At 38.3% G+C, this 23,628-nt stretch overlaps 1 protein-coding gene across 3 annotated transcripts in view; it reads right to left on the bottom strand.

The window, feature by feature from the left end:
- Positions 1-1,116: 1,116 nt before the first annotated feature.
- Positions 1,117-23,628, bottom strand: part of Tnpo1 (transportin 1) — an 85,674-nt gene continuing 63,162 nt past the window's right edge. For 2 of the 3 annotated variants that reach the window (XM_028871709.1, XM_028871710.2), the window contains exons 13-25: positions 23,302-23,527; positions 21,653-21,824; positions 20,416-20,502; positions 18,518-18,625; positions 18,238-18,396; positions 18,072-18,159; positions 15,527-15,625; positions 15,222-15,317; positions 12,423-12,498; positions 11,441-11,540; positions 9,838-9,912; positions 8,953-9,095; positions 1,117-6,709 (exon numbers count right to left, since the gene is read on the bottom strand). In XM_028871709.1, the coding sequence (XP_028727542.1) occupies positions 8,988-9,095; positions 9,838-9,912; positions 11,441-11,540; positions 12,423-12,498; positions 15,222-15,317; positions 15,527-15,625; positions 18,072-18,159; positions 18,238-18,396; positions 18,518-18,625; positions 20,416-20,502; positions 21,653-21,824; positions 23,302-23,527 (1,394 nt within the window). In that variant the 3' untranslated portion in view covers positions 1,117-6,709; positions 8,953-8,987. Of the gene's footprint in view, positions 6,710-8,952; positions 9,096-9,837; positions 9,913-11,440; positions 11,541-12,422; positions 12,499-15,221; positions 15,318-15,526; positions 15,626-18,071; positions 18,160-18,237; positions 18,397-18,517; positions 18,626-20,415; positions 20,503-21,652; positions 21,825-23,301; positions 23,528-23,628 lie in introns of those variants that run through there. The other variant, XM_028871711.2, reaches the window with a different exon arrangement.

The following is a 23,628-nucleotide window of genomic DNA, read 5'->3' as shown; positions in this document are numbered from 1 at the left end:
GATGTCTCCAACAACCAAATCCCACACCCTGAGCCCCTTTTTTTTTTTAAACTTTAATCAATTTATTTATTTTTATATCCCCTGAGTATCAACAAAACATGGCTTATCAAGTTTCAGTAAGGCTAAGCACCTCCCCATGTATTAAGGCTGGGCAAAGTGACCCAGTATGAGTAGGGTCCCAAAAGCCTGTAAAAGAGCCGGAGACAGGCCCTGCTGCTAGGTGTTAGGAGTCCTACAAGAGACCAAGCTACACAACTGTAAGATATATGCAGAGGGCCTAGGCCAGTCCCATGCAGGCCCCCTGGTTCAGTCTCTGTGAGCTCCTATGAGCCCAGGTTAGTTGATTCTGCGATTTCTTGTGATTGTGATGTCTTTGACTCTTCTGGCTCCTACAATCCTTTCTCCCTAAGCCTGGACTCCTTCTGCAAGGTATTTCAGAGAACACTATATCTCAGCTCCAATTCATTCTCGTCAACATAATTGTGTTACCTCAAAAATTTTTAACAAAAGCCAAGAAACTCAGGCTTCACTTCTTTAGTTTCTGGGCTGCAGTGACTCACCCCGGGCCCTTTCTTGTTCTAAAATGTTCTGTATCTTGAGTTAAAAAGACCACTTGACAGCTTTGTATGCACATAATTCTAGAATGCATCAATATATTTAAATTTTAATTGGCAACACAAAACTCTGTTAGCTGATTAAAACCTGAAGAGGAACTGACTCGAAAGTGTTAACTTCCCAAACCACAAGCCTCAGTTCCTCCACAGGACACTCACACTGTCTTCTCTATCATCAGCTCCTTACGTCACAGCTTCCGGCACCTTTATTCATTTCCTTTAGCAAAGCAGTTAGCTTGAGTTGAAAAGCATTAATAGTAGTGAAGTTAAAATTTATGCAAAAGTTTCTTTTTACTGTAGTACATGACCAAGAAAAAAAAAAACATTGCTCGGATAACAACAGGTCACTAATGTGTAAGCTAAAGAAAAACAAAACCAAAACACAACAAAAGCCACACAACACTTTAATCCTCCCAACCCCCCACCCCAACCTATTAGGACACAAAATAGAAGAGGACAAAGAAAGACAACTTCTTTCCATTAAAAATCAGAGTGCAACGTCTATAGTCAAACAACTTTATTAACATAGTCAAGCAGTGGTTAACATTCACATCTATTATGTCACATCATACAAATGTAAATACAAAATTACTACAGTACAATATATATTCTCTGCATGATCCAAAATATTTGGTGGCCCCAAAAAACTCTCTTTAAAATTCAGCAGCTTATCAAAAATTAAAACCGTATTCTATTTAAAATGAAGATCTGTTAGCACAGAGTTAGACTTCGAGAAATATCAATTTAGTACAGTTTGAGAAGTTGCGGGAGGATGTTTGAAGGACACATTCTAACATAGTGTGGCAGGTGAGGAAACATCAGATTTAAAGCTTTGAAGCATAACTCATACAACCTAAGTTGTCAGCAGAAAGATCCAGTTATTTATAACTAAGCAAGTACTATTAAGTTATTGCACCCAATGTTAACATGAATATTAAGTGTCAAACGTTCATAATATGAAGTGATTTACCACGTTTAAGCATCTCTTAAGATGATATCTATTGAGTAAAATTAATTACATAGTATTATCTAATTATAATCTTCATAAAAAAAAATCAATGAAGTTCAGTTTGGTTATATATCCACATAGTAAAGCAGTGACAAAAAGATAGGAGGGAAATATAGTGGAACCCCTTTATGAGGTGGACACTGGGGGACATTGCCTTACAGGCTAACCGTGTTAGAGCAGGCGTTTAGCAGATGACTATACCTGTAAAGAGAAAATCCTGCATAGTACCAAGCCACAGCAGGAGTGAGTTACGGAAAAAAAAAAAAACTCCTACTAAAAGGAAAACTCCTTAGCTTTGTAACTAGTGATCTACTATTGGCAAATAGATTTGGCTTAGTTTTTAAAGTACAGAGGTGGGGAAAAGAAAACCAGTTTTAACTTCCCTCTAAGTCATGCATACATTCAGCTGCTATGCATCTTTTTATTTCAACACAATACACTCTGGGATACAAACCACAAAAGCAGTTGCTGTAATTAAGCTTATACCTTACAACTGTATAATAATTAGGCATTGAGAATTATCTACATATATGTAATACCAACAGGGAAAAGATCTGTATCAAGCCTGAAGTTAATTTCCAGTCACCTAGAAAGCACACAGGTAAGAGAAACTAACTTTCAAGTGAAACTTAACGTTAAAGAGGCCTTAGAAGCACTGCCATATTTAATACACTATGAAGTGCACTATGGATATACAATGCTACTGCATGGTATCAGCACTAGATAATATTGTTACCAACACAGGTCACACTGCTCCTTTTCCATCTCAATTATGCCAGGCTGGTAACCACACTACCCTCGTCTTCTCAGAGATCCCAATGCCCACTTTATTAAACAGTACTAGCAGCAACAATTAGTGTCTCCCTGCCTTTAATATTTGCAAAAGGAACTCTATAAGCAAAGCTGAGTGTACCCGAAGAACTAACAGGGGAAGGACTTAGGGGTGCAGGATGCAGGACACACTCTTCTCTTGGGAAGAATGCTTTTGCTCTGGCATCTGTTAATACATTCAATATGAACATAATTAACTAAATGAAGCAAACCATTCCTTCACTGCAAAGGTGTTAAATCGAGACAAGAGTTTAGGACATAATCTAACTCTGGCACTTCAACTATGCAGAATTTTATGGAGGGAGAAAAGGTTCCACTTTCGTATTTTGAGGGTCTGGAAAAGGGGAGGACCAAACTTGACTCATTTTCAGATAAATCTGCATACCAAATGTGGAGAGCGTTCTGTATCCCTCCAGTCTGATAGAATAATTGGAGGGGGGAAAATACCAGACTAACTGGGAAGATTCTCAATAAAATACATAAAAAAACAACAACAAAAACAACTCACAAACCTCCAAAGACTATTATGTATGATGATCTTTCTTTATAAACATGTCACCAAAGCAAAATGATACAAGGATATTCACCTGAGATAAAACTTGTATCTGAATATTCATAACTGAGTAGACAAAGCAGTAAGAGGAAAGTCAGTTGAAATTATTTTAAAATATACATCTGACTATTTTACAATATATGCAATTTAAGCAATTCAGATCAATGAAAAAGTCTTAACCAAAAAAATCACAGTGTTTATCAATGTTAATTACAAAATGTATGCTACTTGTTTTGTTTTAAGATGTAATGGCTTGGTTAAGTGTTTTAAGATCTGAAATCTAAGTTGCATAACAAAATCAAGTAGCAATAATGTAAGCATCAGAACTGGCTCTAAGGATATTTACAAGTTGATTATTTTGGAAATAACCAACAAACAATACAAAAGTGATTTTTCTCACACAGTATGAAGTCATTAAAGATTAGACAATACAGAAAGCGAAAGTATTTCCTGAATAAATGAACAGCTGTGGCACTACGCTCACTTACTAATTCATGGGCTGTAACATGGACCGCCAAGTACGCATTAAATGATACTAAACACACTTTCTGTTTCCAACTTAGGTTGATCAGCAGCTTTTGTTCTGTTAGAATCCTTCAAAGAGAGAAGCTCAAACAGGAAAAGAAGGCATATATATAAAACAGTAAACACTGACCTCCTGAGGTTCCTACAACATAAAAATATTCAAGTAGAAAATCTACATCACTCAGCGGCGGCTCTCTCTGGAGCTGAGCACACTAACGCATCTTAGTGTGAAAGGAGCAGGCGGAGGAAGCCGCGCTTTAAGCATGCCAAGAGGCAGAAACACTGGAATGTAACAATGACAGACTCACACTCTCACAGACACTCAGTCAACATTCAAAGCTATCAAGACTGCACCACAAGAATTAGGTTGCTTTTTATATATATTTATATATCCCATGATGTGTTATGTTTCATCAAAACAACAAATGCTAACTCAGCGTTTACCTCAAGAAAACAAAACAAAACAACCCCAACTTAAATGGCTTCTGCAAATTCCTGTGCTATATTATGTTGTCTGAAATATACTGTAAATTAGGAAGAAACAATAAAACTACATTAGAAAAGAAAATACCCCTAACCCTAGGTTGTCAGTCATATTTACTTAATTTTCTATTATAGTTTTTCAATTTAGAAACAAATCCACTTACTATAAAACTAAATAGTGTTTGTTTTTGTGCTGCGTAACTGCCAAATGGAAAAGATATTCTGAATCAGACAGGTGACAGTACCACTTTTACTAATACAGAATTGTGGACCATGGGTCAATGTAACTGGACTGAAATCTTTTATATTTGTTTTCTTATGTGTGTTAAGAGACGGATCTGGCTGTTTCTTTTTTATGATCTCCGATGTGAAGCTTTGGAAAGCATCTGAAGCACTACAGGGCACACTGCAGCCCAAGGAGCAAACAGCTATTCTGCTCTGGCTTTAAAGCCAACTCAAGTAGCAAATTTTGAGCTCCCAGTAAGGTAACTGTACTAAAAGGTGAAATGCCACACACCCTTGAGTCTAGCTTGAAATTAAAATAAAGATTGGGGGGTATTGTAGATGGTTTTATTTCAGGCTCTATAGACTGAAATTTGCAAAGCCAAAATAGAAGAAAAAAGGTAAAAGAGTATGTTAAAACAAACATATCCACAACAACTAAAACCTTTTTGCATGCTACCATGCATGTGAAATGTTTGGAAACTGTATTTATAAAGTCACACGCACACAGCTCACACTTCAGTGCAATGGCCGTATCAGTGAACACTTTTAGAGAACAGAACCATGCAAAGAGGAGCAACTGCTTATAAAAATGGTTATTCGGTATTTATTCTGCAATGCAAAGGTGACAAATTAAAATGTAAAAAGGCTGTTATGGCTTAACATTTTGTTGCAGATTAAAAATGCAGCATTGAAAAATGGAAAGGTGTGGCTTTATCTCTGACCAGCAGAGCTAAAAAGAAAAATCTCTCCATTTTCCTTCATCATCATGGGATACAACTGCTTAGGCAATCCAAATTAATAAAGACTTGCACTTTCATATGGACATAAGATCAAGTGTACCAGTTAGGGTCTTCACATTCACAGTATATAAGAAAATACACATGGAAGGAAAAGTAAAGGGTTAACTTAACAAGGATTTATTCACAGGAATACATGTGAGTAGAGGGAAAAAAAAAATAACAGAAAAGCCAAACAAACAAATGAAATGAAGAGGATCCAAACCAACTCTCACTCTGTAGCTTTGAACTTGCACCCTGTGTGCATATACTTAGGGCACAAAGGGCCACCAACATGCGCCAATACAGTGTAGGAACCCTGCATTACATCCATTAACTTAAACATATCTTTAAGATCATGCTTTGAACAAAAAAAAGGAAAGCTTAGAGGCAATATGTTGAGTGGGAATAAACATTGAAATATAGCAATCATGTTTCAACTTCTACAATTGTCTTTATGTGCCAACTAACATTTATGCAGCCTTTTACAGATCTTTTACCATGTAATTTGAAAGTTGATAAAATCACTAGTAGTATATAACCATGCAGAAAGCACACCACACTGACAGCACAGAGGCAAAGATTTTGCACAGGTATATCAGCTTTCCACATTGTGCAGGTTACACACAATACAATATCAATCTTATTCCTAACAGATCCTAAAAAGATATTTCAAGGCCTAGCTGTAAACTACAGTACTTTATATATCTCTATTCTTAATAAAAATAAAATCCACAAATCTTAAAGTAATTTTAAATGCAGGGCTATTGAATTGGTAAACTGCAACCCAAACTGGCGCAACCTAGGTCAATGAATACCAACTGCACTCTATGTGATGCAAGCATGCTACGGTCCCACTAATTTACATCACTGTCAATCACTATGAGCCAGAGCGCATGCCTGAACCTTAAACTGCACCTTAAGATAACGTGTTGGCCTAGAAATTAAATCTAAGAAGTACAACCATGAAATCATATCCACTAACGTTTTAATGTAAAATTAGATGTCACCTTTAGTTTGATACCCCGACCCCATTTATTCCTCCCTCCCTGCCCAGCCCGCAAAGGTAAAAGGAGTGACTCGTTGGCATCTCACAGGGTGCTTCATTGTTCAAATTTGTTTCGTTTTATTTCCAACTTTTTGGGGGTACCTTCAATTGTAACTTCCAAGAACCTGCTTCTACTAGGGGAGGCAAGCTGATTTTAACTTAGTTTTGTGTAGTTCTTCATCAGCATGCAAAACAAGGCCCCGTAATGTGGGAACATTTATATATAAAAACCTTTACTGCAAAAGCTTCCTTACTGCTGTAGCGTCCCACTCTTAGGTTTCTTTGTTGTGGACCATGGGCTTTTCCTCCTCCTTATCCCTACGCATTGTTTATGTGGTTCTTGTTTTGGTACAATTCCCCATAATATTCCAGAAAGTACTGTTCTGTGAGTAGACTGAATAGTTTTTGCTTCTTCACATCCAGTGCAGAGTTGTAATTGGAGACAGATTTCCACCCACAAAGGCTCCAGATGTTAAAACATTTCCCAACATCGACTTAATACAGTGACGGCAACACCTCCCTCCCGCCCCTCCCAGTAGGGTTGGGATTGTACTGTATTCCCTACTGGTTTACCCTTCCCCCCTGTAAAGGGTAACATTTTCCCTGGGTGCAGAGGCTCCCTTATAGTCTCCAAGACTGATGGACCTGCAAAAAACAAAACCAGTTTTATCTTTAATACCTGCCTCTCCTTCAGAGCCAACAGAGCATAAAACCAGTCAAATAACAATTCTATCTTTACCTATAAAGAAAATAGGAAATTGGACAAATTGCCAAAGGTCATGGTATCTTCTTTTGAGCCTGAACAGTTACCTGCATTGGATATGAAAGTGAACGTACATTGGGGACATTCAGTGTACAATGCTTCATATGGTGAATTCTGCCTTGCGTAATGTTATTATTATCTTTACCTCTTTTAGCAGAATGGGTCTCATGCAAACTGAACATTTCCTGCATAATGTCACTTTACTTTCTTAAAAGTGACATCACAATTTAAGATAGTCACTTTCCTTACAGAGAATTAAAGGATCACTTACTTTTCTAATATATCCAATGTTTAAGGAAACAAATTCTAATTTTACCCTACTGGGGTCAGAATATTCAGTAATGTCCAAAAATAGAACTTAACACCCTCCTTCTTCTTCTTCTTTTTTTTTTTTTTTAAAGATTTGTTTGTTTATTTTATGTATGAGTGCTCTATCTGTATGTACACCTTTATGCCAGAAGAGGGCATCAGATCCCACTATAGATGTTGTGGTTGGGAATTGAACTCTGGACCTCTGGAAGAGCAACCAGTGCTCTTAACCACTGAGCCATCTCTCCAGCCTCCTGACACCCCATCTTCTTGATGTTAGTAATTAGTCATTCTTTCAACCTTACTGGTCATTTCCTATATTCTCAGGTGATTGTATTTTTACTGATGTGACTTGTTAATTGTTAAAACAGACATAAGAAATCAAGTAAGATTACCGCAACAGTTAATCCAATGTCTGATAGTGGTCCTATTACAAAACCACTACTAGCCACTCAGGCCAAACTGTGGACACTTGTAAATGTTCGTATGAATTCAGAGGTTAACTGACCCATCAGTGAAGTATGACCAACTCCTTTCTCCTGCTTCTGCACGTGAGCACAAAGAAGCAAGAAGAAAAGGTGCAGACCCACTTTCAAATCTAACTAGAAGACAATTCTTTCCTACCCCATCCCAGAAGTGGGATCATCACAGTTAACTCTTACTTGGTGATGAACCCAAAGACTGGCAAAGGACTTAGGACTTCCTAGCTCAGTGCTGACTCTTCAAAGCTAAGTCACTCTCCTCTACTGCATTCTCATGGCCTAAGAAAGGAAACCCAACACTTCTCAAATGCGGAAGCTGAGAAGTCCTAACTCAAGTGCAACAACAGACAGAGAGGCCTAGACAGCCTGCAGCTATAAACTCAGCTCTACTCCCTCCTAGGGTAGGTACTTGGATAAGGAAGTCTTTCATGCTCAGATTAAACAAACAGCTAGCAAAAATAAAAAGAAACCACTCCAACTCCTTGTGATGTGAAGGGAACTTCAATCTGGTATAGGACACATTTCTACACATTTACTGTGGCCTATGGCTGGCATTAGGTAGGTCTCAAGTCGTGCTCAAAACCTGAAGAATTTATACTAGCTCACCATACTGGTCCAAACAGTGAGCCAATTTTGTGTGCAAGGCAAACACAGGAAGTTCTGTGACTATATACCACACTCTGTTTAATCCTCAACATAACACCACGAGGGAGCTGGAGCTAAGTGAACACCACTGCTAATCCCACACTGAGAATGGAGAAATCAAGAATGGGGACCCAAGCACTTGGCCCTCTAGTTCCTCAAACCCAGAGAAAGCTAGGAACAACGCTCAAAGAATTCTGGGTAGCTGCTAGGTGTTTAACAAATGGATGTTAAATGTTGTCTACTTCTAGAATTTTCTAAATTTGTTTCCTTAAAGGTCACAACACACAAAGCCTCTTGTTAAAGTAAGGCATCAAAACTGAACCATGGGGTTGGGGATTTAGCTCAGTGGTAGAGTGCTTACCTAGCAAGTGCAAGGCCCTGGGTTTGGTCCTTAGCTCCAGGACACACACACACACACAAAAAGCTGAACCACTTCAGACCCCCACTGTGAATGCTGCCCATGTAGGGCAAAAGAAAACAAACAAAACAAGGGGGATAAAATAGAAATCAAACCAGTGTACCAACTAGGATTCTGTTTATCTAAGGTTCTGGGAGGTTGGGGTGGGGTGGTGTGTGTGTGTGTGTGTGTGTGTGTGTGTGTGTGTGACATTATTTGACTGTAGTATTTATTTGACTGTAGTATTCATTAAATACTTTCACTCTAAAAATGTCTACAATTTGTAACTTACCCCTAATTCTGGGACTGCAGCTTCAGTGTATTAGATTAAACACCATAAAAAGCTGCAAGTCGCTCTTTCAAGGGAAGAGGAAACTGGTCGGAGAACCGCCTCCAATTCTCATCCCCAACTTGGTTTTTAAATCCATGAAGGATCTGCAAAGAATGAAAACTATTAACTTACGAATAAAGACAAAACTCAGATCTGTATAACTTTAGAAATCAAGCATTACTGATGCTAATTATGATTTCCATTTCAAAGTACTAAGTCTCAAACTTTGTTAAGTAAGCTCTAGACCTTGTGATGACCAAAACTACCTCCATGCTTTAAGCTAAATGTCTTTAGCAACACGATGTACTCCAGAGATCTCTGATATCAAATTAAAAAGTCAAACCTATCTAATGGATAATTATTTTTAAAATGTTGGGTTATTTCAACTTAGAAATGTACAAGCTTTGGGTTTCTGACTGTAAATATAGTCACTAATTTCAAGTGATTCAAGCATCTAACAGTATTGTATTTCTTACTCTGTTACAGCTAAGTACAAACTATAATTAATCAGAAGGGAGTACTAACAAGGCACCATAGGCTCAATCCCTGTGAAGGGCACCTGTGAAGGTTTACTCTGTTCAAGTTTTAATTTACATTCCAAATTTACCTGGAGAACTTCATGCCATTTTTCACAATTGCAATGAGACAACATGAACCAGTATTATTAATTGGAAGAATACGGGCATGGGCACGGCTAGTTCCATATCTTAAGATCAAGCCAGATCCTTTGCTAAGAATTTAGGTCACACAGTCAACCAATACTGCTCCAAAGAAGCTAAATTCAAAATTAAGAGGAACTTTAGTGTTTCAACTCAGAATTAACAGTCATAAATGCTGATTAGTTACCTTACAGAACATGTCTCTGAGATCATCTTTTGGGTTAATCCATGATGCAACAGCATCACAAAAAAATATAAAATCCTGTAACAAGCAAGAGGCATTTTAGGTTGCTACTATATTTACAAAATTCAGTAAAAATACTTATGTAAACTTCAGAGCTTGTCATGACAGACTTAGCTAAATCTGAAACATTTAAAATCAACTAGGACCACTAAGGAATTAGAAGTGATTATTTAATATTTCTATTAACTCATTATCTTCTAGTAACTTATATCAAATTGGAATATACAAAACAAAAGCAAACCCATCAGAAATGGTCTGAAAGTACCAGATAAAGTCAACAGTAACACACTTCTGATTAGATTGTAAACAACCTGAAATCACCTAAATTTATACTACATGCTAGTTTGAAATAGATAAAGGGAATTAAATTTAACAACCATCTTGAAATAGTAAACAAATAAAACATCTTTTGCATGAAGCTCATTCTATTCAAATTAGGAGCCTTCATGTCATCCAAACATCTACATTTGACGTTAAAACTTTAAGTTCATGGCTGAAGAGAAGGCCCAGCAGTTAAGGGCACTGGCTGCCTGGAAGAGGACCTCAATTCAGATCTCAGCACCCACAGGTCATATACAGTGAGAACCTATTTCAAAACAACCAACCAGGGTCTGGAGAGAGGTCTTAGGGTTAAGAGCTCAGTTGATCTTGGAGTCGGCCAATTAACCAAAACCCCAACCAATCAACCAAACAAATGAACACTGAGTATTTAATTTAGGGTTCCACACATGCGTTTTTTATTTCGAGCCTGTGGTATAGAATTCAATGGTCTCTTCTGTGTTATGTCTGGCCAACTGTCAGCTTTACTGAACTCCCATATGTAAAACTTGTCACTAAATAATTAAATGTCTAGAGAGGGGCTGGAGAGATGGCTCAACAGTTAAGAGAGCACTGGCTGCTCTTCCAGAGGACCCGGGGTTGATTCCTAGAACCCACACAGTCACTCATAATTACGTGTAACTCCAGTTCCAAGGGATCTGACATCCACTTCTGGCTTCCACGGGCATCAGGCACACACACACAAGGTGTACAAACATAAATGCAGGCAAAACATCCATACATATTTAAAAATTATAACTATAATTTTAAAAATGTTTAAAGATAACACAAACTTAGGAAATAAAATAAAAATAAGTTTTCAAACCAATTTCAAAGAATAACTCAATATTCTATTTTAAAGTTCAAACTCAGTAAACTGATATCCATAGACAGAAAGCATGTACAAAGTAAATAAATGGGGTCTATATGTGCCTGAAAAGGCTTGGTCCAGCGGAAGACAACAATACAACCTTCCTCTCCCAGCCTGCCATTACTATCTAACTTAATGAAGTAAGGCTTGAGAAAAACAGCAGGTGTGCTGCCATGCCTTAAGACCTGCTGGAGGGAGAGAACTGACTTCTATAGGTTGTCCAGACTTTCCCAAGTGTGCCACGGTACGTGTGTGTTCACTCACAAGAAACAGTAATTAAAGCCTACAAAGTCTTCCATTACAAATCTGTTATTTAGCACATAGTACATTAAAAACAAAGCCCTGTGAACACCTTACTTGGATTACGCCACTGGGATTCACACTGATCATGGTACAAATCCCGCGGAATGCTGAATCTTTTTCTTCATTGTCTCTTATGTTTCTCAGAGAGGTACACCTATTGAATTACAGAACTGAGTTTAGTATTCAAAGTAAAAAGCAGATTCAACACAATGCTAATAGACAGTATTTAATGGAATAGGCACCACAATAGATATAGTGATTATAATACATTTTCAGAAAGCTTGACTTTTAAGTTTCTCATATTCCTGTATGTCTCACCCATCTTATTTCAATAGTGCTAACAGTGAAATTCACATTTTCTTAATAGACTGAATCTATAAAAATAGACAGCTGTTTTTTTTACTTAAACTATTAATCAGCCTGAGCCAAAGAGAGTATATTATCAAATTAATTTTTTAAAATTCTTTTATGACTTGTATTCCATTAAACACTACTAAAAATGATTTGAGTTGAAAGATTATCAGTTGAAAGAAGCAGAACACAGGCTGTACTGTCACATTATAAACTATTACTATACACTTATGGTATAGATGTGTAACTCTGACATTAACAAGCAAGTAAGAGTTTGTACGGAACAAATTTAAACATGTATTTAATGCAATTCAAGTTATCCAAATTAATTCTAAAAAAGAAACGTAATGCAAGAACCTAAATTTATAAAATTTGCATGCATCTTAATTTTTCTGGTGGATATTTAAATGCTTTTATGTATAATCAAGCTTTTTAAACACAGCAAGCATGTGACAATCTTATCCCATGCATCAATTAGTCGTTAGCCACAACATAAAATAAATATACATGACGATGCTACTGAAAAACCTCACAAACCTGATAGGACAAGATTAGTCACATGGTTGGCAATGATTAAGGATTGTGATTTTTTTTTTGTAACCAACTGAAAATATATCTAAAAGTGAGATAGAGAAAGAAAGAGTGAAGAAAAATGAATTAAAAAAAAAGATTGAATAATACACACCAGGGTCTTATAAACTGCTGTAGCATGGGGGCCACCTCTTGAGGACAAACGTAACCAAGACGACCAATTGTTATTGCTAAGGTAACGCAATCACGGTTATACACCACCAAACGCCAACCAAGACATGAGCAAATGAAGGGGAGGAGAAAATAAAGAAAACAACAAATAACTCAGAAACAAACCAACAGAATCTGTGTATGATAATAAACATAAGATCTCACCAGTGCTGTTCATTACCACCCCCGATGGAAGGGGCAGCAACATATAGAGCATACTCTTGGAAAAAGGAAAACAAAGGAATTAAAGGGACTAAGGATTGAGAGAACACCAAAAACCATCAAGTGCGTTTCTCGCTCACCCAAATGTCAGGATTGGTAAGAGATGAGCGGTTAACGTGAGTGGGCTTACAGAACCTTCCTTCAAAGCCAATCCAAACTTCAGAATATGAAATCTTTCCCCAAGAATTATCAGTAAATGTGATTACATTTATGAAGTTCATTCAAACACCAATCTCTGGAGCTGCATTAATTCAAAATTTCTCAACTTTTTATAAGTACTTACAACCTTTAAAAATCACCTACGGATATTTAACCCAAATTTTGGTAGCTTTTAAGTTAACTTTTCTCAATTAGTGGGGCTTTGTTGCTGGTGTCAAAATCCCTGGTCAGACATGAAGTGCCAGGCGGACACCCGATGAACGGGCTGAACCACTGTCCCGGTGTATCCAACTCCATTCTGACAAACCTCCAATGACTCGGCTAACAGCACTAGCCACGAGATAAAATTCTAGTGGAGGAAATTTAGATAGTCCGCTGTAATTACAGGTGATATGGACTATAGGAAAAAAACAATCTTTGCTACAAAAGGCCTAACACAAAATAGGTAATAGCATAGCACTAGAACATTATTTAATTTAAAAAAGAATTAAAAAATGAAGTGGGTAAACATGCTCCATCAAAATTCAGGAATTCCTGACATGTACAAAGAGCTGAAGGAGCTGCAACTCAGAACTGCACCTTGCAATTCGAAGGTACATACATATAAATACATTTACACACAACGGTAAGTACACAAACAGAAAACAAACCCCGAGGTGCTTTAATGGTGTTCTCTCAACAACTTACAGGTTAACCTTTCATAAAAAAGGGTGGGTTTGGGAGGGTAAAGAAAATGTTTAAGGATTACTTGAAGCAAACTACACAGATAATACTAAAATTCAGCAGATTCATATGAAGCAAGAGAAAGAAAACCTATGTTCGAAAGACACAAAACTATGCAACATTCTCATTAAACAGGCAAGTATGAACAATCCAATGAAACATGCGAGAAAGCAGATGATGGTCCATTGAAAAAGTTCAGTGTAGGATATACTAGTTGGAAAAAGCAAATACAGCAGACTAAGGTTTGGCCTCAGGGAATATTGAAAACAGAGTAAATTGCTAAAACATGGTGATTTTAATAGTTTAAAGCCCATTCTTTGGGGTAAGGAACGAAGTCAGTAATGTATGTAGCCACTTGGGGCAAAAGTAACTGAATGAGTCCCGTGTGGTTCTCATACTGATTCAGTCCATCAACTTGTATGGCATTATCAACTGTTTTATTATTACTGAGGAATGATCATGCCAGGAGTATAATCTGATAAACAAAGCCAATTTGTTGAAGGAAGTATAAGACATCCACCAGCTGATATCCCACAAGAAACTTCAATATACATTACACTCAACATTTATTTGCAGTTATGCATTCACATTTAAAGATAAATAGGAATGTTTCCTTCGGTTCAACAATATTCTTATAATAGCCAAGTGATTCCATTCTGAATGTCATGTATAGGTACTGCATTCTAAGAAGATAAAAACATCTGCCAACATTTTGAAACCATTCTACACAGACTGTTACATTTTTCAACAAGAAAATCTAATTTACTTTGAAGTAAACAGTACCCATACAGCCAATCAGCCAGATAACTGTTCCATAATTAAAAGATTTCCTTCCATACCAATAAACAGTATAAACTTCAGTTCATGAGAGTAAAACTGTATAATTTAAAAATACCAAATTAAAATGCCTCTGAAAACTTTCATATTTGGAAAACCTTATTTTAATCTTTTTCCAGTTAGAGTGGTAGGACTCACTTCAACTATGAAGAAACTACTAGAATTATTACCTCAATATATAAAGAAAAGAGACGTGCCTGAACAAAGACCAAACGTAATATTCATTGGAACTGTCAGAGAGGGTGGGAGGAAAAGAGACACAATCACCCTCTGTGTGCTATTGTATGGAAGGCACTCTTTAACATCAACATGCTTTACATAAATGCAGGAGGGGAACAGCTCAAAAAGAAAAACCCCACCAGGAACTGCTTACGTTCCTGATATAACAAGAGTTTAGGATAAAATACAAAATACATATGACATTTTGAGCCAATTAGTTGCTGAATTATACTGTTTTTGGCCATATGTAAATATATATTTAAAGTCATTACTTTTCTCAGTACCTTTCTGAATTTAAAATTTAAAAAAAAAATCATATGACCCAACGATTAGCTTAGCAAGAATATATATATTAGAGGGCAGTGAATTTGAGAATACGTAGAAAACTCTTTTTCCAATGTCCCTACAAACTGGCAACTGAACACAGCTAAACTAAGACACTGTTCTAAGAACTAAAACCCATGACAACACTAAGTGGCTGGATTGACAAAGCGAGCTTTGCTTTGGTTTCTCTGCACATCTCGATGTAAACTTAAGAAGCAAATCATTCTCTCTTCACCATAACATTTCAGTCACGTGGTACCTGTGTTCTCTAACAGCGTCTTTGGTGTGTTGGGTCTGTTAATGATTTCTACAAGCTGGTGTAACACCATAGGGATGTAAGGCTGCATCTCTATACCTAGGTCACACCACAGAAAGAGAGAACAAGAAGAGAACGTTAAGACAGCATCACAAAACAGTTTTTCCTTCCTAACTACGACACAAGTTGTCTTCCTCCCCCCACTCTCTCCGAATCTTAAAAAATTAAAAACAAACCAAAATAGAGCAGTGGAGAAAATCATCAAGGCACCTACAAATACATATAGTTCAGAGGTAAAATAACCTTACCCATTTGAATTGATATTTCCCCAATTGCCCAGGTGGCATTGTTGCAGACTGAAATAAACTCTGGATTTAGATTTGTTCCCAATATTGGCATGAAATCAGCTAGGAAAAACAAAAAGAACAACAAAGTAATAAAATAAGGCTATGTAGTAAATTTGTCAAGAGCAGACTTCTAACTAAAAAAAAAAAAAAATCTAATTAACTAGTTAATTAATTTATTATGTATACAGTGTTCTGCCTGCATGTATCCCTGCATGCCAGAAGAGGGCACCAGATCCCATCATAGATGGTTGTGAGCCACCATGTGGTTGCTGAGAATTGAACTCAGGACCTCTGGAAGAGCAGCCAGTGCTCTTAAAATCTGAGCCATCTCTCCAGCCCCACCAGACTTCTCACTTTTAAAGGAATCTACTAGATAGAAACTGAAATCCAGGCAAAAATTTGTTTAATCATAAAACAAATGTTACAGTTTCAATTCTAAAATTGATAAAAATATGCAATTTTTTTAAAAGTTGGTAATATTTTTTTTAAATTACATAGATAATATCTGGCTACTGAACTTTCATACGAGGCTTAAGCATAATTCAGATAGCAGCTCCCCACCACATTTATTTTTATCTTATATGTGTAGGAGTGTTTTGCCTGAATGTATGTGTCTATACACACAAACATCAGTAATACTAACCTAACCTGTGCCAAGTATCTGTGCCCTAGATACTGTTAACATTCCCAGACAGCAAAACTGACCCAGGGTGAGAACCACTATCTACTTAGTAACCATCATGGTTGGTAGCATTACCAAAAAGAGGGACAACTAGTTTCCAGGTACCTTCTGAAAAAGTGTACAAAACTTGGGACAGAGAGACAGCTAAGCAGTTTAAAGCAATTGCTACTCTTCCAGAGGACCCATATTCAGTTCCCAGCAGCCACATTACGTGGCTCGAACTGTCTAACTCTAGCTACAGGAAATCCCGATGTCCTCTGACCTCCCTGGATGTGTATGCACACAGTGCACTTAATGCATAACGGCATACACATGAACATAACACAAATACTCTAAATAAAAAAAAAAAAAAAAAAAAAAAAAAGCGCACAAATCCATCTCTAAAACGAAGAACCCACAAATCTGCACTCCAAACCCTGGAACTGAATGGAAGCTTAGTTTCTTGATCTAATTGCTAATTTCTCACAAATAGTGAATGGTGGTGTGCTGTGGGATGTTCTGTATGGAAAATGTGTTGCTCTGATTGGTTAGTAAATAAAACACTGATTGGCCAGTAGTCAGGCAGGAGGAAGTATAGGTGGGACAAGGAGGAGAAGAATTCTGGGAAGTGGAAGGCTGAGTCAGAGACACTGCCAGCCGCCACCATGATAAGCTACATGTGAAGATGCCAGTAAGCGACGAGCCATGAGATAGATTCATGGAAATGGATTAATTTAAGCTATAAGAACAGTTAGCAAGAAGCCTGCCACGGCCATACAGTTTGTATGCAATACAAGTCTCTGTGTTTACTTGGTTGGGTCTGAGCGGCTGTGGGACTGGCGAGTGATAAAGATTTGTCCTGACTGTGGGCAAGGCAGGAAAACTCTAGCTACAGTGGTGTGCTTATTAAATAACACCAGAGGTTCGGTCAGTACACTAAGAATGTCAGTAAGTTCAAGACAAAACCCTGGATCTTTTTAACAATGAAAAACAATGACAAGAAAGATTTTAGAGGTAAGTTCTGAAATACTGAGTTAAAAAATACCCGTACTCGTTTTGTCTATGGACAGTAACACATGGGAAACATGGTTTAACATGTACTGACAACAGAGCTTTGTTACACACTTGCATGAGCAGCTTCTCCTAAGAGTGTTTTACAGGGGCTGGAGAGATGGCTCAGCCGTTAAAAGCACTGACTATTCTTCTAGATGACCTGAGTTAAATTCCCAGCAACCACATGATGGCTCACAACCACCTGTAATGAGATCTGGTGCCCTCTTCTGGCCTGCAGGGATATATGCAGGCAGAACAATGTATACATGATTAATAAATAAACCCTAAAAATAAGTTTTATAATTTAGAAGCTGGGAAGTTGTGTTGCATGCATTTAATCCTAGCACTCAGGAGAAGATCAGAGGAAGGGAGATCTGGCTTGGCTTATAGAGAGAGTTCCAGAACAGCTAGAGCTGTTACACAGAGAAATCCTGTCTTGAAAAACAAAACAAAATATATACTTATATATAAGAAAGCATTAAACTAAAACCATAATGACTTAACATACTATAGTTGACATTATTTAAAGTCCAGAAATAGTTGATTTAAAAGCATATTCCTACTGTGTGCAGTGGCACACACCTTTAATCCCAGCACTGGGAGGCAGAGGCAGGTGGATCTCACTCTAGGCCAGTCAAAGCTACACAATGAGACAGAAAAAAAAGGGGGGGGGACATATTTCTGTCAAATTAGATTGTTAAATTGTAGTTTGGTGAAATTTGTTTTTAATAAATATACAACAATTAGGACAGATATGATACCCCACACACCCAAAGCAGAAAACATTCATACCTATACAAGGCTTAACATGCTGAAAGCAAGCTTTAGTCAGATCACCTAGTAAGGCGAAAGAACTCTGCCGAACTTCGGGCATTTTATCCTACGAGAAATAAGAAGAAATTAACTTCTTGTAACACAGAGAAGCAGGCTCCAACTCACTCACTCTTCCAAATCTTACCTGCATGCACTGATACATTAATGTCAGGATGTTACTTCGGGCTACCAGCTGCTCGATGTTGCCTCCCAGCCCTTCAGCCAGGCCACTGAGTAAGTCGAGAGCCACAATCATAAAATCTTTATCTGGAGCTTCATATTGTTCTGGTTGAGCATTGTTTAGCTGAAATTAAACACATCGTCTTTGTTGTTGCACACTGAAAAAGTGGGTACATATTATACATATCTCTAAAATTATGACAGGAAGAAAAAGGAATAAAAAAAAAGGATATATATATATATACCATGGCTTGTGCTAGAGTCTTCTGTACTAGGTTTACACAGCGCTGATACACAGGCTCACAATACGGAAGGAAACCAGACTGCAAGGCTGTGGCAACGGATGAGAGGCACTAGAAAGAATCAAGCACACATACTAAGTTTTCAGATTTTAAAAAGTCTGTCATTTATGCATCTGTTCTATGATGCTATCACAGCAGGTTTATCCTTTCAAACCTCATTTGTTGTCAATTTGTCAGCCAATCAGAAAACAATTAACCTTATATTACATCAGGTATTATAAGCAGTCTAGATGTGATTTATACAGAGGGAATATAGGGTATGTATAAATTATACACAAACATGACATACACCTTGAGCATGAAAACAGATTTTGGAGTGTGAGGAAGTGAGTATGCCAGGCAGACTACTGTGCCTATGGTACAGCAGTGGCATGACTATCATGGAGTAACCAACCACTTTGTCATTTAATCAAAGCCTTGTTCCACAGGAGAAAATTTGTATTTGAGACTGTATATCTGGTCAAATGGTCATGGTTAAAATGGTCAAAGACCTCCGGAGTGAAACTACTGTTGTTTTTTGCTAAGTGGATATGTTGTCAAAACACCTAACTATTTCCACTTACAGTCAGATTAACCTTAAGCTTCACCTTGGTCAAAGAAGCACCTTTTTGCATTGAGAAGCAGTCAAGGGCTGAGAATAACTGACTTTTGAATGTTCAGCCCTAAATGAGACATCTATATACCCTCTTCCCCAAGTTCAGGGAACGATACCATGGAGGAGGGGTTAAAGAGAACACAGAGCTGGAGGATGCAGAGGAGTGCTCTGAAATGCTGTCTTCTGGATACGACAAGGCCACTGCACTCATACCTCACAGTGGCACAAGATCAAGCTGGTCAACATTCCAGAACAGATGGGAGAGGGGCTCATGAAGGCCACCCCTAATTGAGCAGCTACTGATGGCTGCTGAACTACAGAATAGGAATTTTTCTTTTGGGGTATACCTGCTGGCACGGTGCTCTGGCAGATGGCCCCATACTCATGGACATACATACAGACAATATTAATTGGGCTAAATAGGTTATTTAAAAAGAAAACAAAAACAAAACAGACAAAAAACCAGGTATGGTAATGTACTCCTTTAATTCCAGCACCTGGGAGACAGAAGCAGGGGGATCTCCATGAGTTCAAGGCCAGCTTGGTGTATATAATGAGTTTTAGGACAGCCAGGGCTACACAGTGAGCCCTCATCTTAAAACAAAACAAAGGTCATTTAAGTGGGAGAGACGCACAGGGATGCAGTTTTAGGAGTGGGAGAGAAAATTTAGGTAAAATACGACCAAGATACATTCTATACATGTATGAAATTGCCAAAGAACAAATTTTAAAATTCTGCAAAACACAAGTTATGTGCCTACTCAGCATTTCGATGGAAACTGTTCTGTGCTGTGGGATGGTCTATATGTCAAATTGCTCTGATTGATCAATAAATAAAACACTGATTGGCCAGTGGCCAGGCAGGAAGTATAGGCGGGACTAACAGAGAGGAGGAAGGAGAGAACAGGAAGGCAGAGGGAGTCACTGCCAGCCGCCGCCATGACAAGCAGCATGTGAAGATGCCAGTGAGCCACGAGGCAAGGTATAGATTTATAGAAATGGATTAATTTAAGATGTAAGAACTAGATAGCTAGAAGCCTGAGCCATTAGGCTGAACAGTTTAAACAATATAAGTCTCTGTGTTTACTTGGTTGAGTCTGAGTGGCTGTGGGACTGGCCGGTGATAGAGATTTGTTCTGAGAAACGATTGACACTTTATCATATCACATACACACATTTTGGTTCAGAACATGTCTGTGATGGAATTATACTGTTGGAATAATAGAACATCATCAGCTCAGCATACCTCAAGTAAAGGGAAGAGATCTTTGTCTTCATCCTTTAACATGTTCCATTTCTGGATCAGAGGAGGCATCAGCATCTGGATATATTCCTGTTTACACAATGAAAAACACAGAACTTCACTGTCCTCTGTCAACAAGTTAGTTCATTTTGAGTTCATGAAAATTAGGACCCATTTGGAGCAACTGTGCTAAACTTTTACAAACCTACTTTTAAGACCCATTCTTCACTTTATAGTTTCCTTAAAATTTTTCTACTCTATTTCCACTTTTGAATTCATATGACCCTGATTGAAAGTAATCATATTTATTTTCTAAAAGAAAATGTGTATAAGTATCTCATTCCATTAAAATCTATTACTTGGGTTTCTTTTCCTCTTTTTATTTTTAGGACAGTCTCACTATATAGTCCTAGCTGGCCTGGAATTCACTGTGTAATCCAAGCTGGCCTCAAAGCCAGAGATCCATTTGCCTCTGCCTTCCAAGTGCTGGGACTAAAAGTGTGTTTCACCACATCTAGCACAATTCACAACTTGTTAAATCACAGGTTTTAATCCCAAGACTATTTGGGGGTTGGAAGGCCTGGCTGTGGCCTATGCTATAGTGACTGTTGTCTTACAGTGTGCTCACAATAGCCACACAAGAGGTACTGGCTATAAAGCACAACCTATCCCTCAACACCAAAGCAGACCTACAGACTGGCTTCAACGTGGAGGGGAACTTAAAAACACAGGTGAGTTAAGGCTCTCCCCACAGGAACCACGTATCTCATCAAGTGGCTGTCAGCAGGGGCACTGAGCTGTGTTCAAAGTCTTTTAGCCTCCCCTCATAGTCTACACCGAGACAGACAAGACACTCTGCACTGCTCTTCGGCATTTTCAATCCACCACTCCCATTCTAACTCTTACATGGTAGACTCCTAATGCCTGCTGTGCTCTGGAAAGAAAGCACAATGTCCAGACGCAGCAGCTTTGAAGCCAGCGCTAAGTAGTGCTTAAGTGGCACTAAGTAAATGTAGAAACCCAGAGTACGAAGTCTTTATCCCTTTCCTCCAGACGCGATGCTATTGCTAATGTCTACACTAACCATCAACTTTTTCCATTGCTTCCTCTTTCCTAAGAGATTCTCAAAGGAGCAAAACCTAACTGTTCCCACTTCTCCGTCTCTTCACTTTGAAATACACACTATGTATTTTTCACAGCTTATTGTAATGTCCCCCCAGCAGTCATCATCAGAGCTTACTGGCTTGTTTAAATGATGTCCCACTGAATCTGCTAGCGTCCCTATGGCATCGTACAGGATGAGCAGGTTCTTATGCTGGTATTTACTGAAGGCGAAGACCAGGGTATCGAGTATGTAAGCAAGGTATGGGACAAGCTCTGTACAAGCCTCCTCTTCTAATGTTGCAAAGGCACTACAATGAAAAAGAGAAACACAGGAAATGAAGTCTCCTGTTCATACAACATTATACAGTACACCACGTGTGTCTCCTTGCCTCAGTCTACATGCTTACAATGGTTTTTAATATTTTTCATTTCTCTCATAAATTCTTTTATGTGTATATGCCTGGGTCTGTATGTGCCCCACATGCATGAAGGAGTTCTTGAGGATAATATTAAGTATCTCATCCCCTGAAATGGAGTTACAGATGATGGTGAACTGTCATGTGCTGCTGGGAACTGAACCTTAAGTGTTCTTAAGCGCTGAGCCTTATCTCCAGCTCGCCCTCTTCCTTTAAAAAAAAAAATTTTTTTTTTGAGACAGGGTTTTTGTGTAACAGCCCTGGCTGTCCTCAAATTCAGAGCTCTGCCTCTGGGATCAACGTGCACCACCACTGCCTGGCTCCCCCTTCCTTAACATGCTACAATGGTGAGATCTAAAACTATTAAGACTTCTGGTCCTTGTATTTATCCACTCATCAAGTTTATTTGGTGTTTACTATTCGTACCGTTAGAGTGCTGGGGATGCAGCAATCTGGAGTGTAAGCTCCAGAACCTAGATTTAAAATAAAAAACAAAACCAAGTGTATTAGTGATTGCTTGTATTCCAGAGCTGGGAAGGCACTTGGTAAGCCAGCCAAGCCTAGTGTGCAAGTCGTAGGCTAATGAAAGATGCTGTCTCAAACACGTGAACATACGCATACAGAACACTTACTGATAAGCTGACATGGCAGGTCAATGGCCAGGTGCTTGCCTGGCATGTGTATCTGAGGTTTGATCCCTAAACCCACATAAGGGTCAGTGATAAAAGGAATTTAGAGTTAAAAATTTAATGGTAGGCACCCTTGCTCCAGGAAACAGACACTAGCAGAAATGAAAGCAAATAGTTTTGATGTGAGAAGAATGCCCTAAATCCAAGAGAAGAGCTACTGGCACAGATTCACCAAGCACACAATGTCACTGTGGATACACCAAAAGTCTGCAGGACATTCTGCAGGACATGCTTGGCTGAGGAGCCAATGGGGCGAAGCTACCATCTGTGGGATTATGACTGAACGCCTCTTAGTCAGGGGAACTATAGACTGAAGAATTATCTAGAATGTTGTTATTCCTTTGAGAATCCATGAACACTTCAGTTGACAGAATAAGAAAGCAAAGGCTTGTGTCTAGCTAAAAGTCACATTTTGTTCAACAAAACCATGAGTAAAAAATATTTCTTAGCCAAAAAAAAAAAAAAAAAAAAAAAAAAAAAGTAAAATATGATAATGTGCAAAGACCCCAGAGGTACAAATCAGTCCTATTAAAACTGAACCCAGGAAAAGTAAATTTCCCATCATAACTGCGACACTGTGTGTTATAAGCACTCCACTGATGGTTAGATGTCAATACACTACTACTGGTTCAAGACCAGGCTCACTTTAACAATCAACACCATGTTACAAATTGTCGCACCTGCAAGCGGCTTCTTGTACTCTCTTGTTGCTATCCAGGATACGCTTCAGCAATTCTGTCATTAATGGCTTCAGGTATGTATCTGGGGGCTGGCTGACTACCCAGTGTGCATAGCGGCTAAGAGTCCAGCAGGTGATGGAACGCACAAGAGCCTTTTTATCAGAGAGGCACTGAATGAGGTGAGGAATGAGCTCGGGCAAGTATGGAATCATGCCTTGCATGCAACCTAGGAGAGAAGAGCAATCTTTAAAAGAAGTGCTAAATTCAACTGTATACAGAAAGGACACAAGCATCCATAAAGAAAAATTTAGTAATTTCCAGTGCTAC

This window comes from Peromyscus leucopus, chromosome 11, assembly GCF_004664715.2.
Source record: "Peromyscus leucopus breed LL Stock chromosome 11, UCI_PerLeu_2.1, whole genome shotgun sequence".
In the NCBI taxonomy this organism is placed as follows: domain Eukaryota; kingdom Metazoa; phylum Chordata; class Mammalia; order Rodentia; family Cricetidae; genus Peromyscus; species Peromyscus leucopus.
Note: the sequence above shows the minus strand (reverse complement) of the source record. Positions and strands in the feature narration are given on the sequence as shown.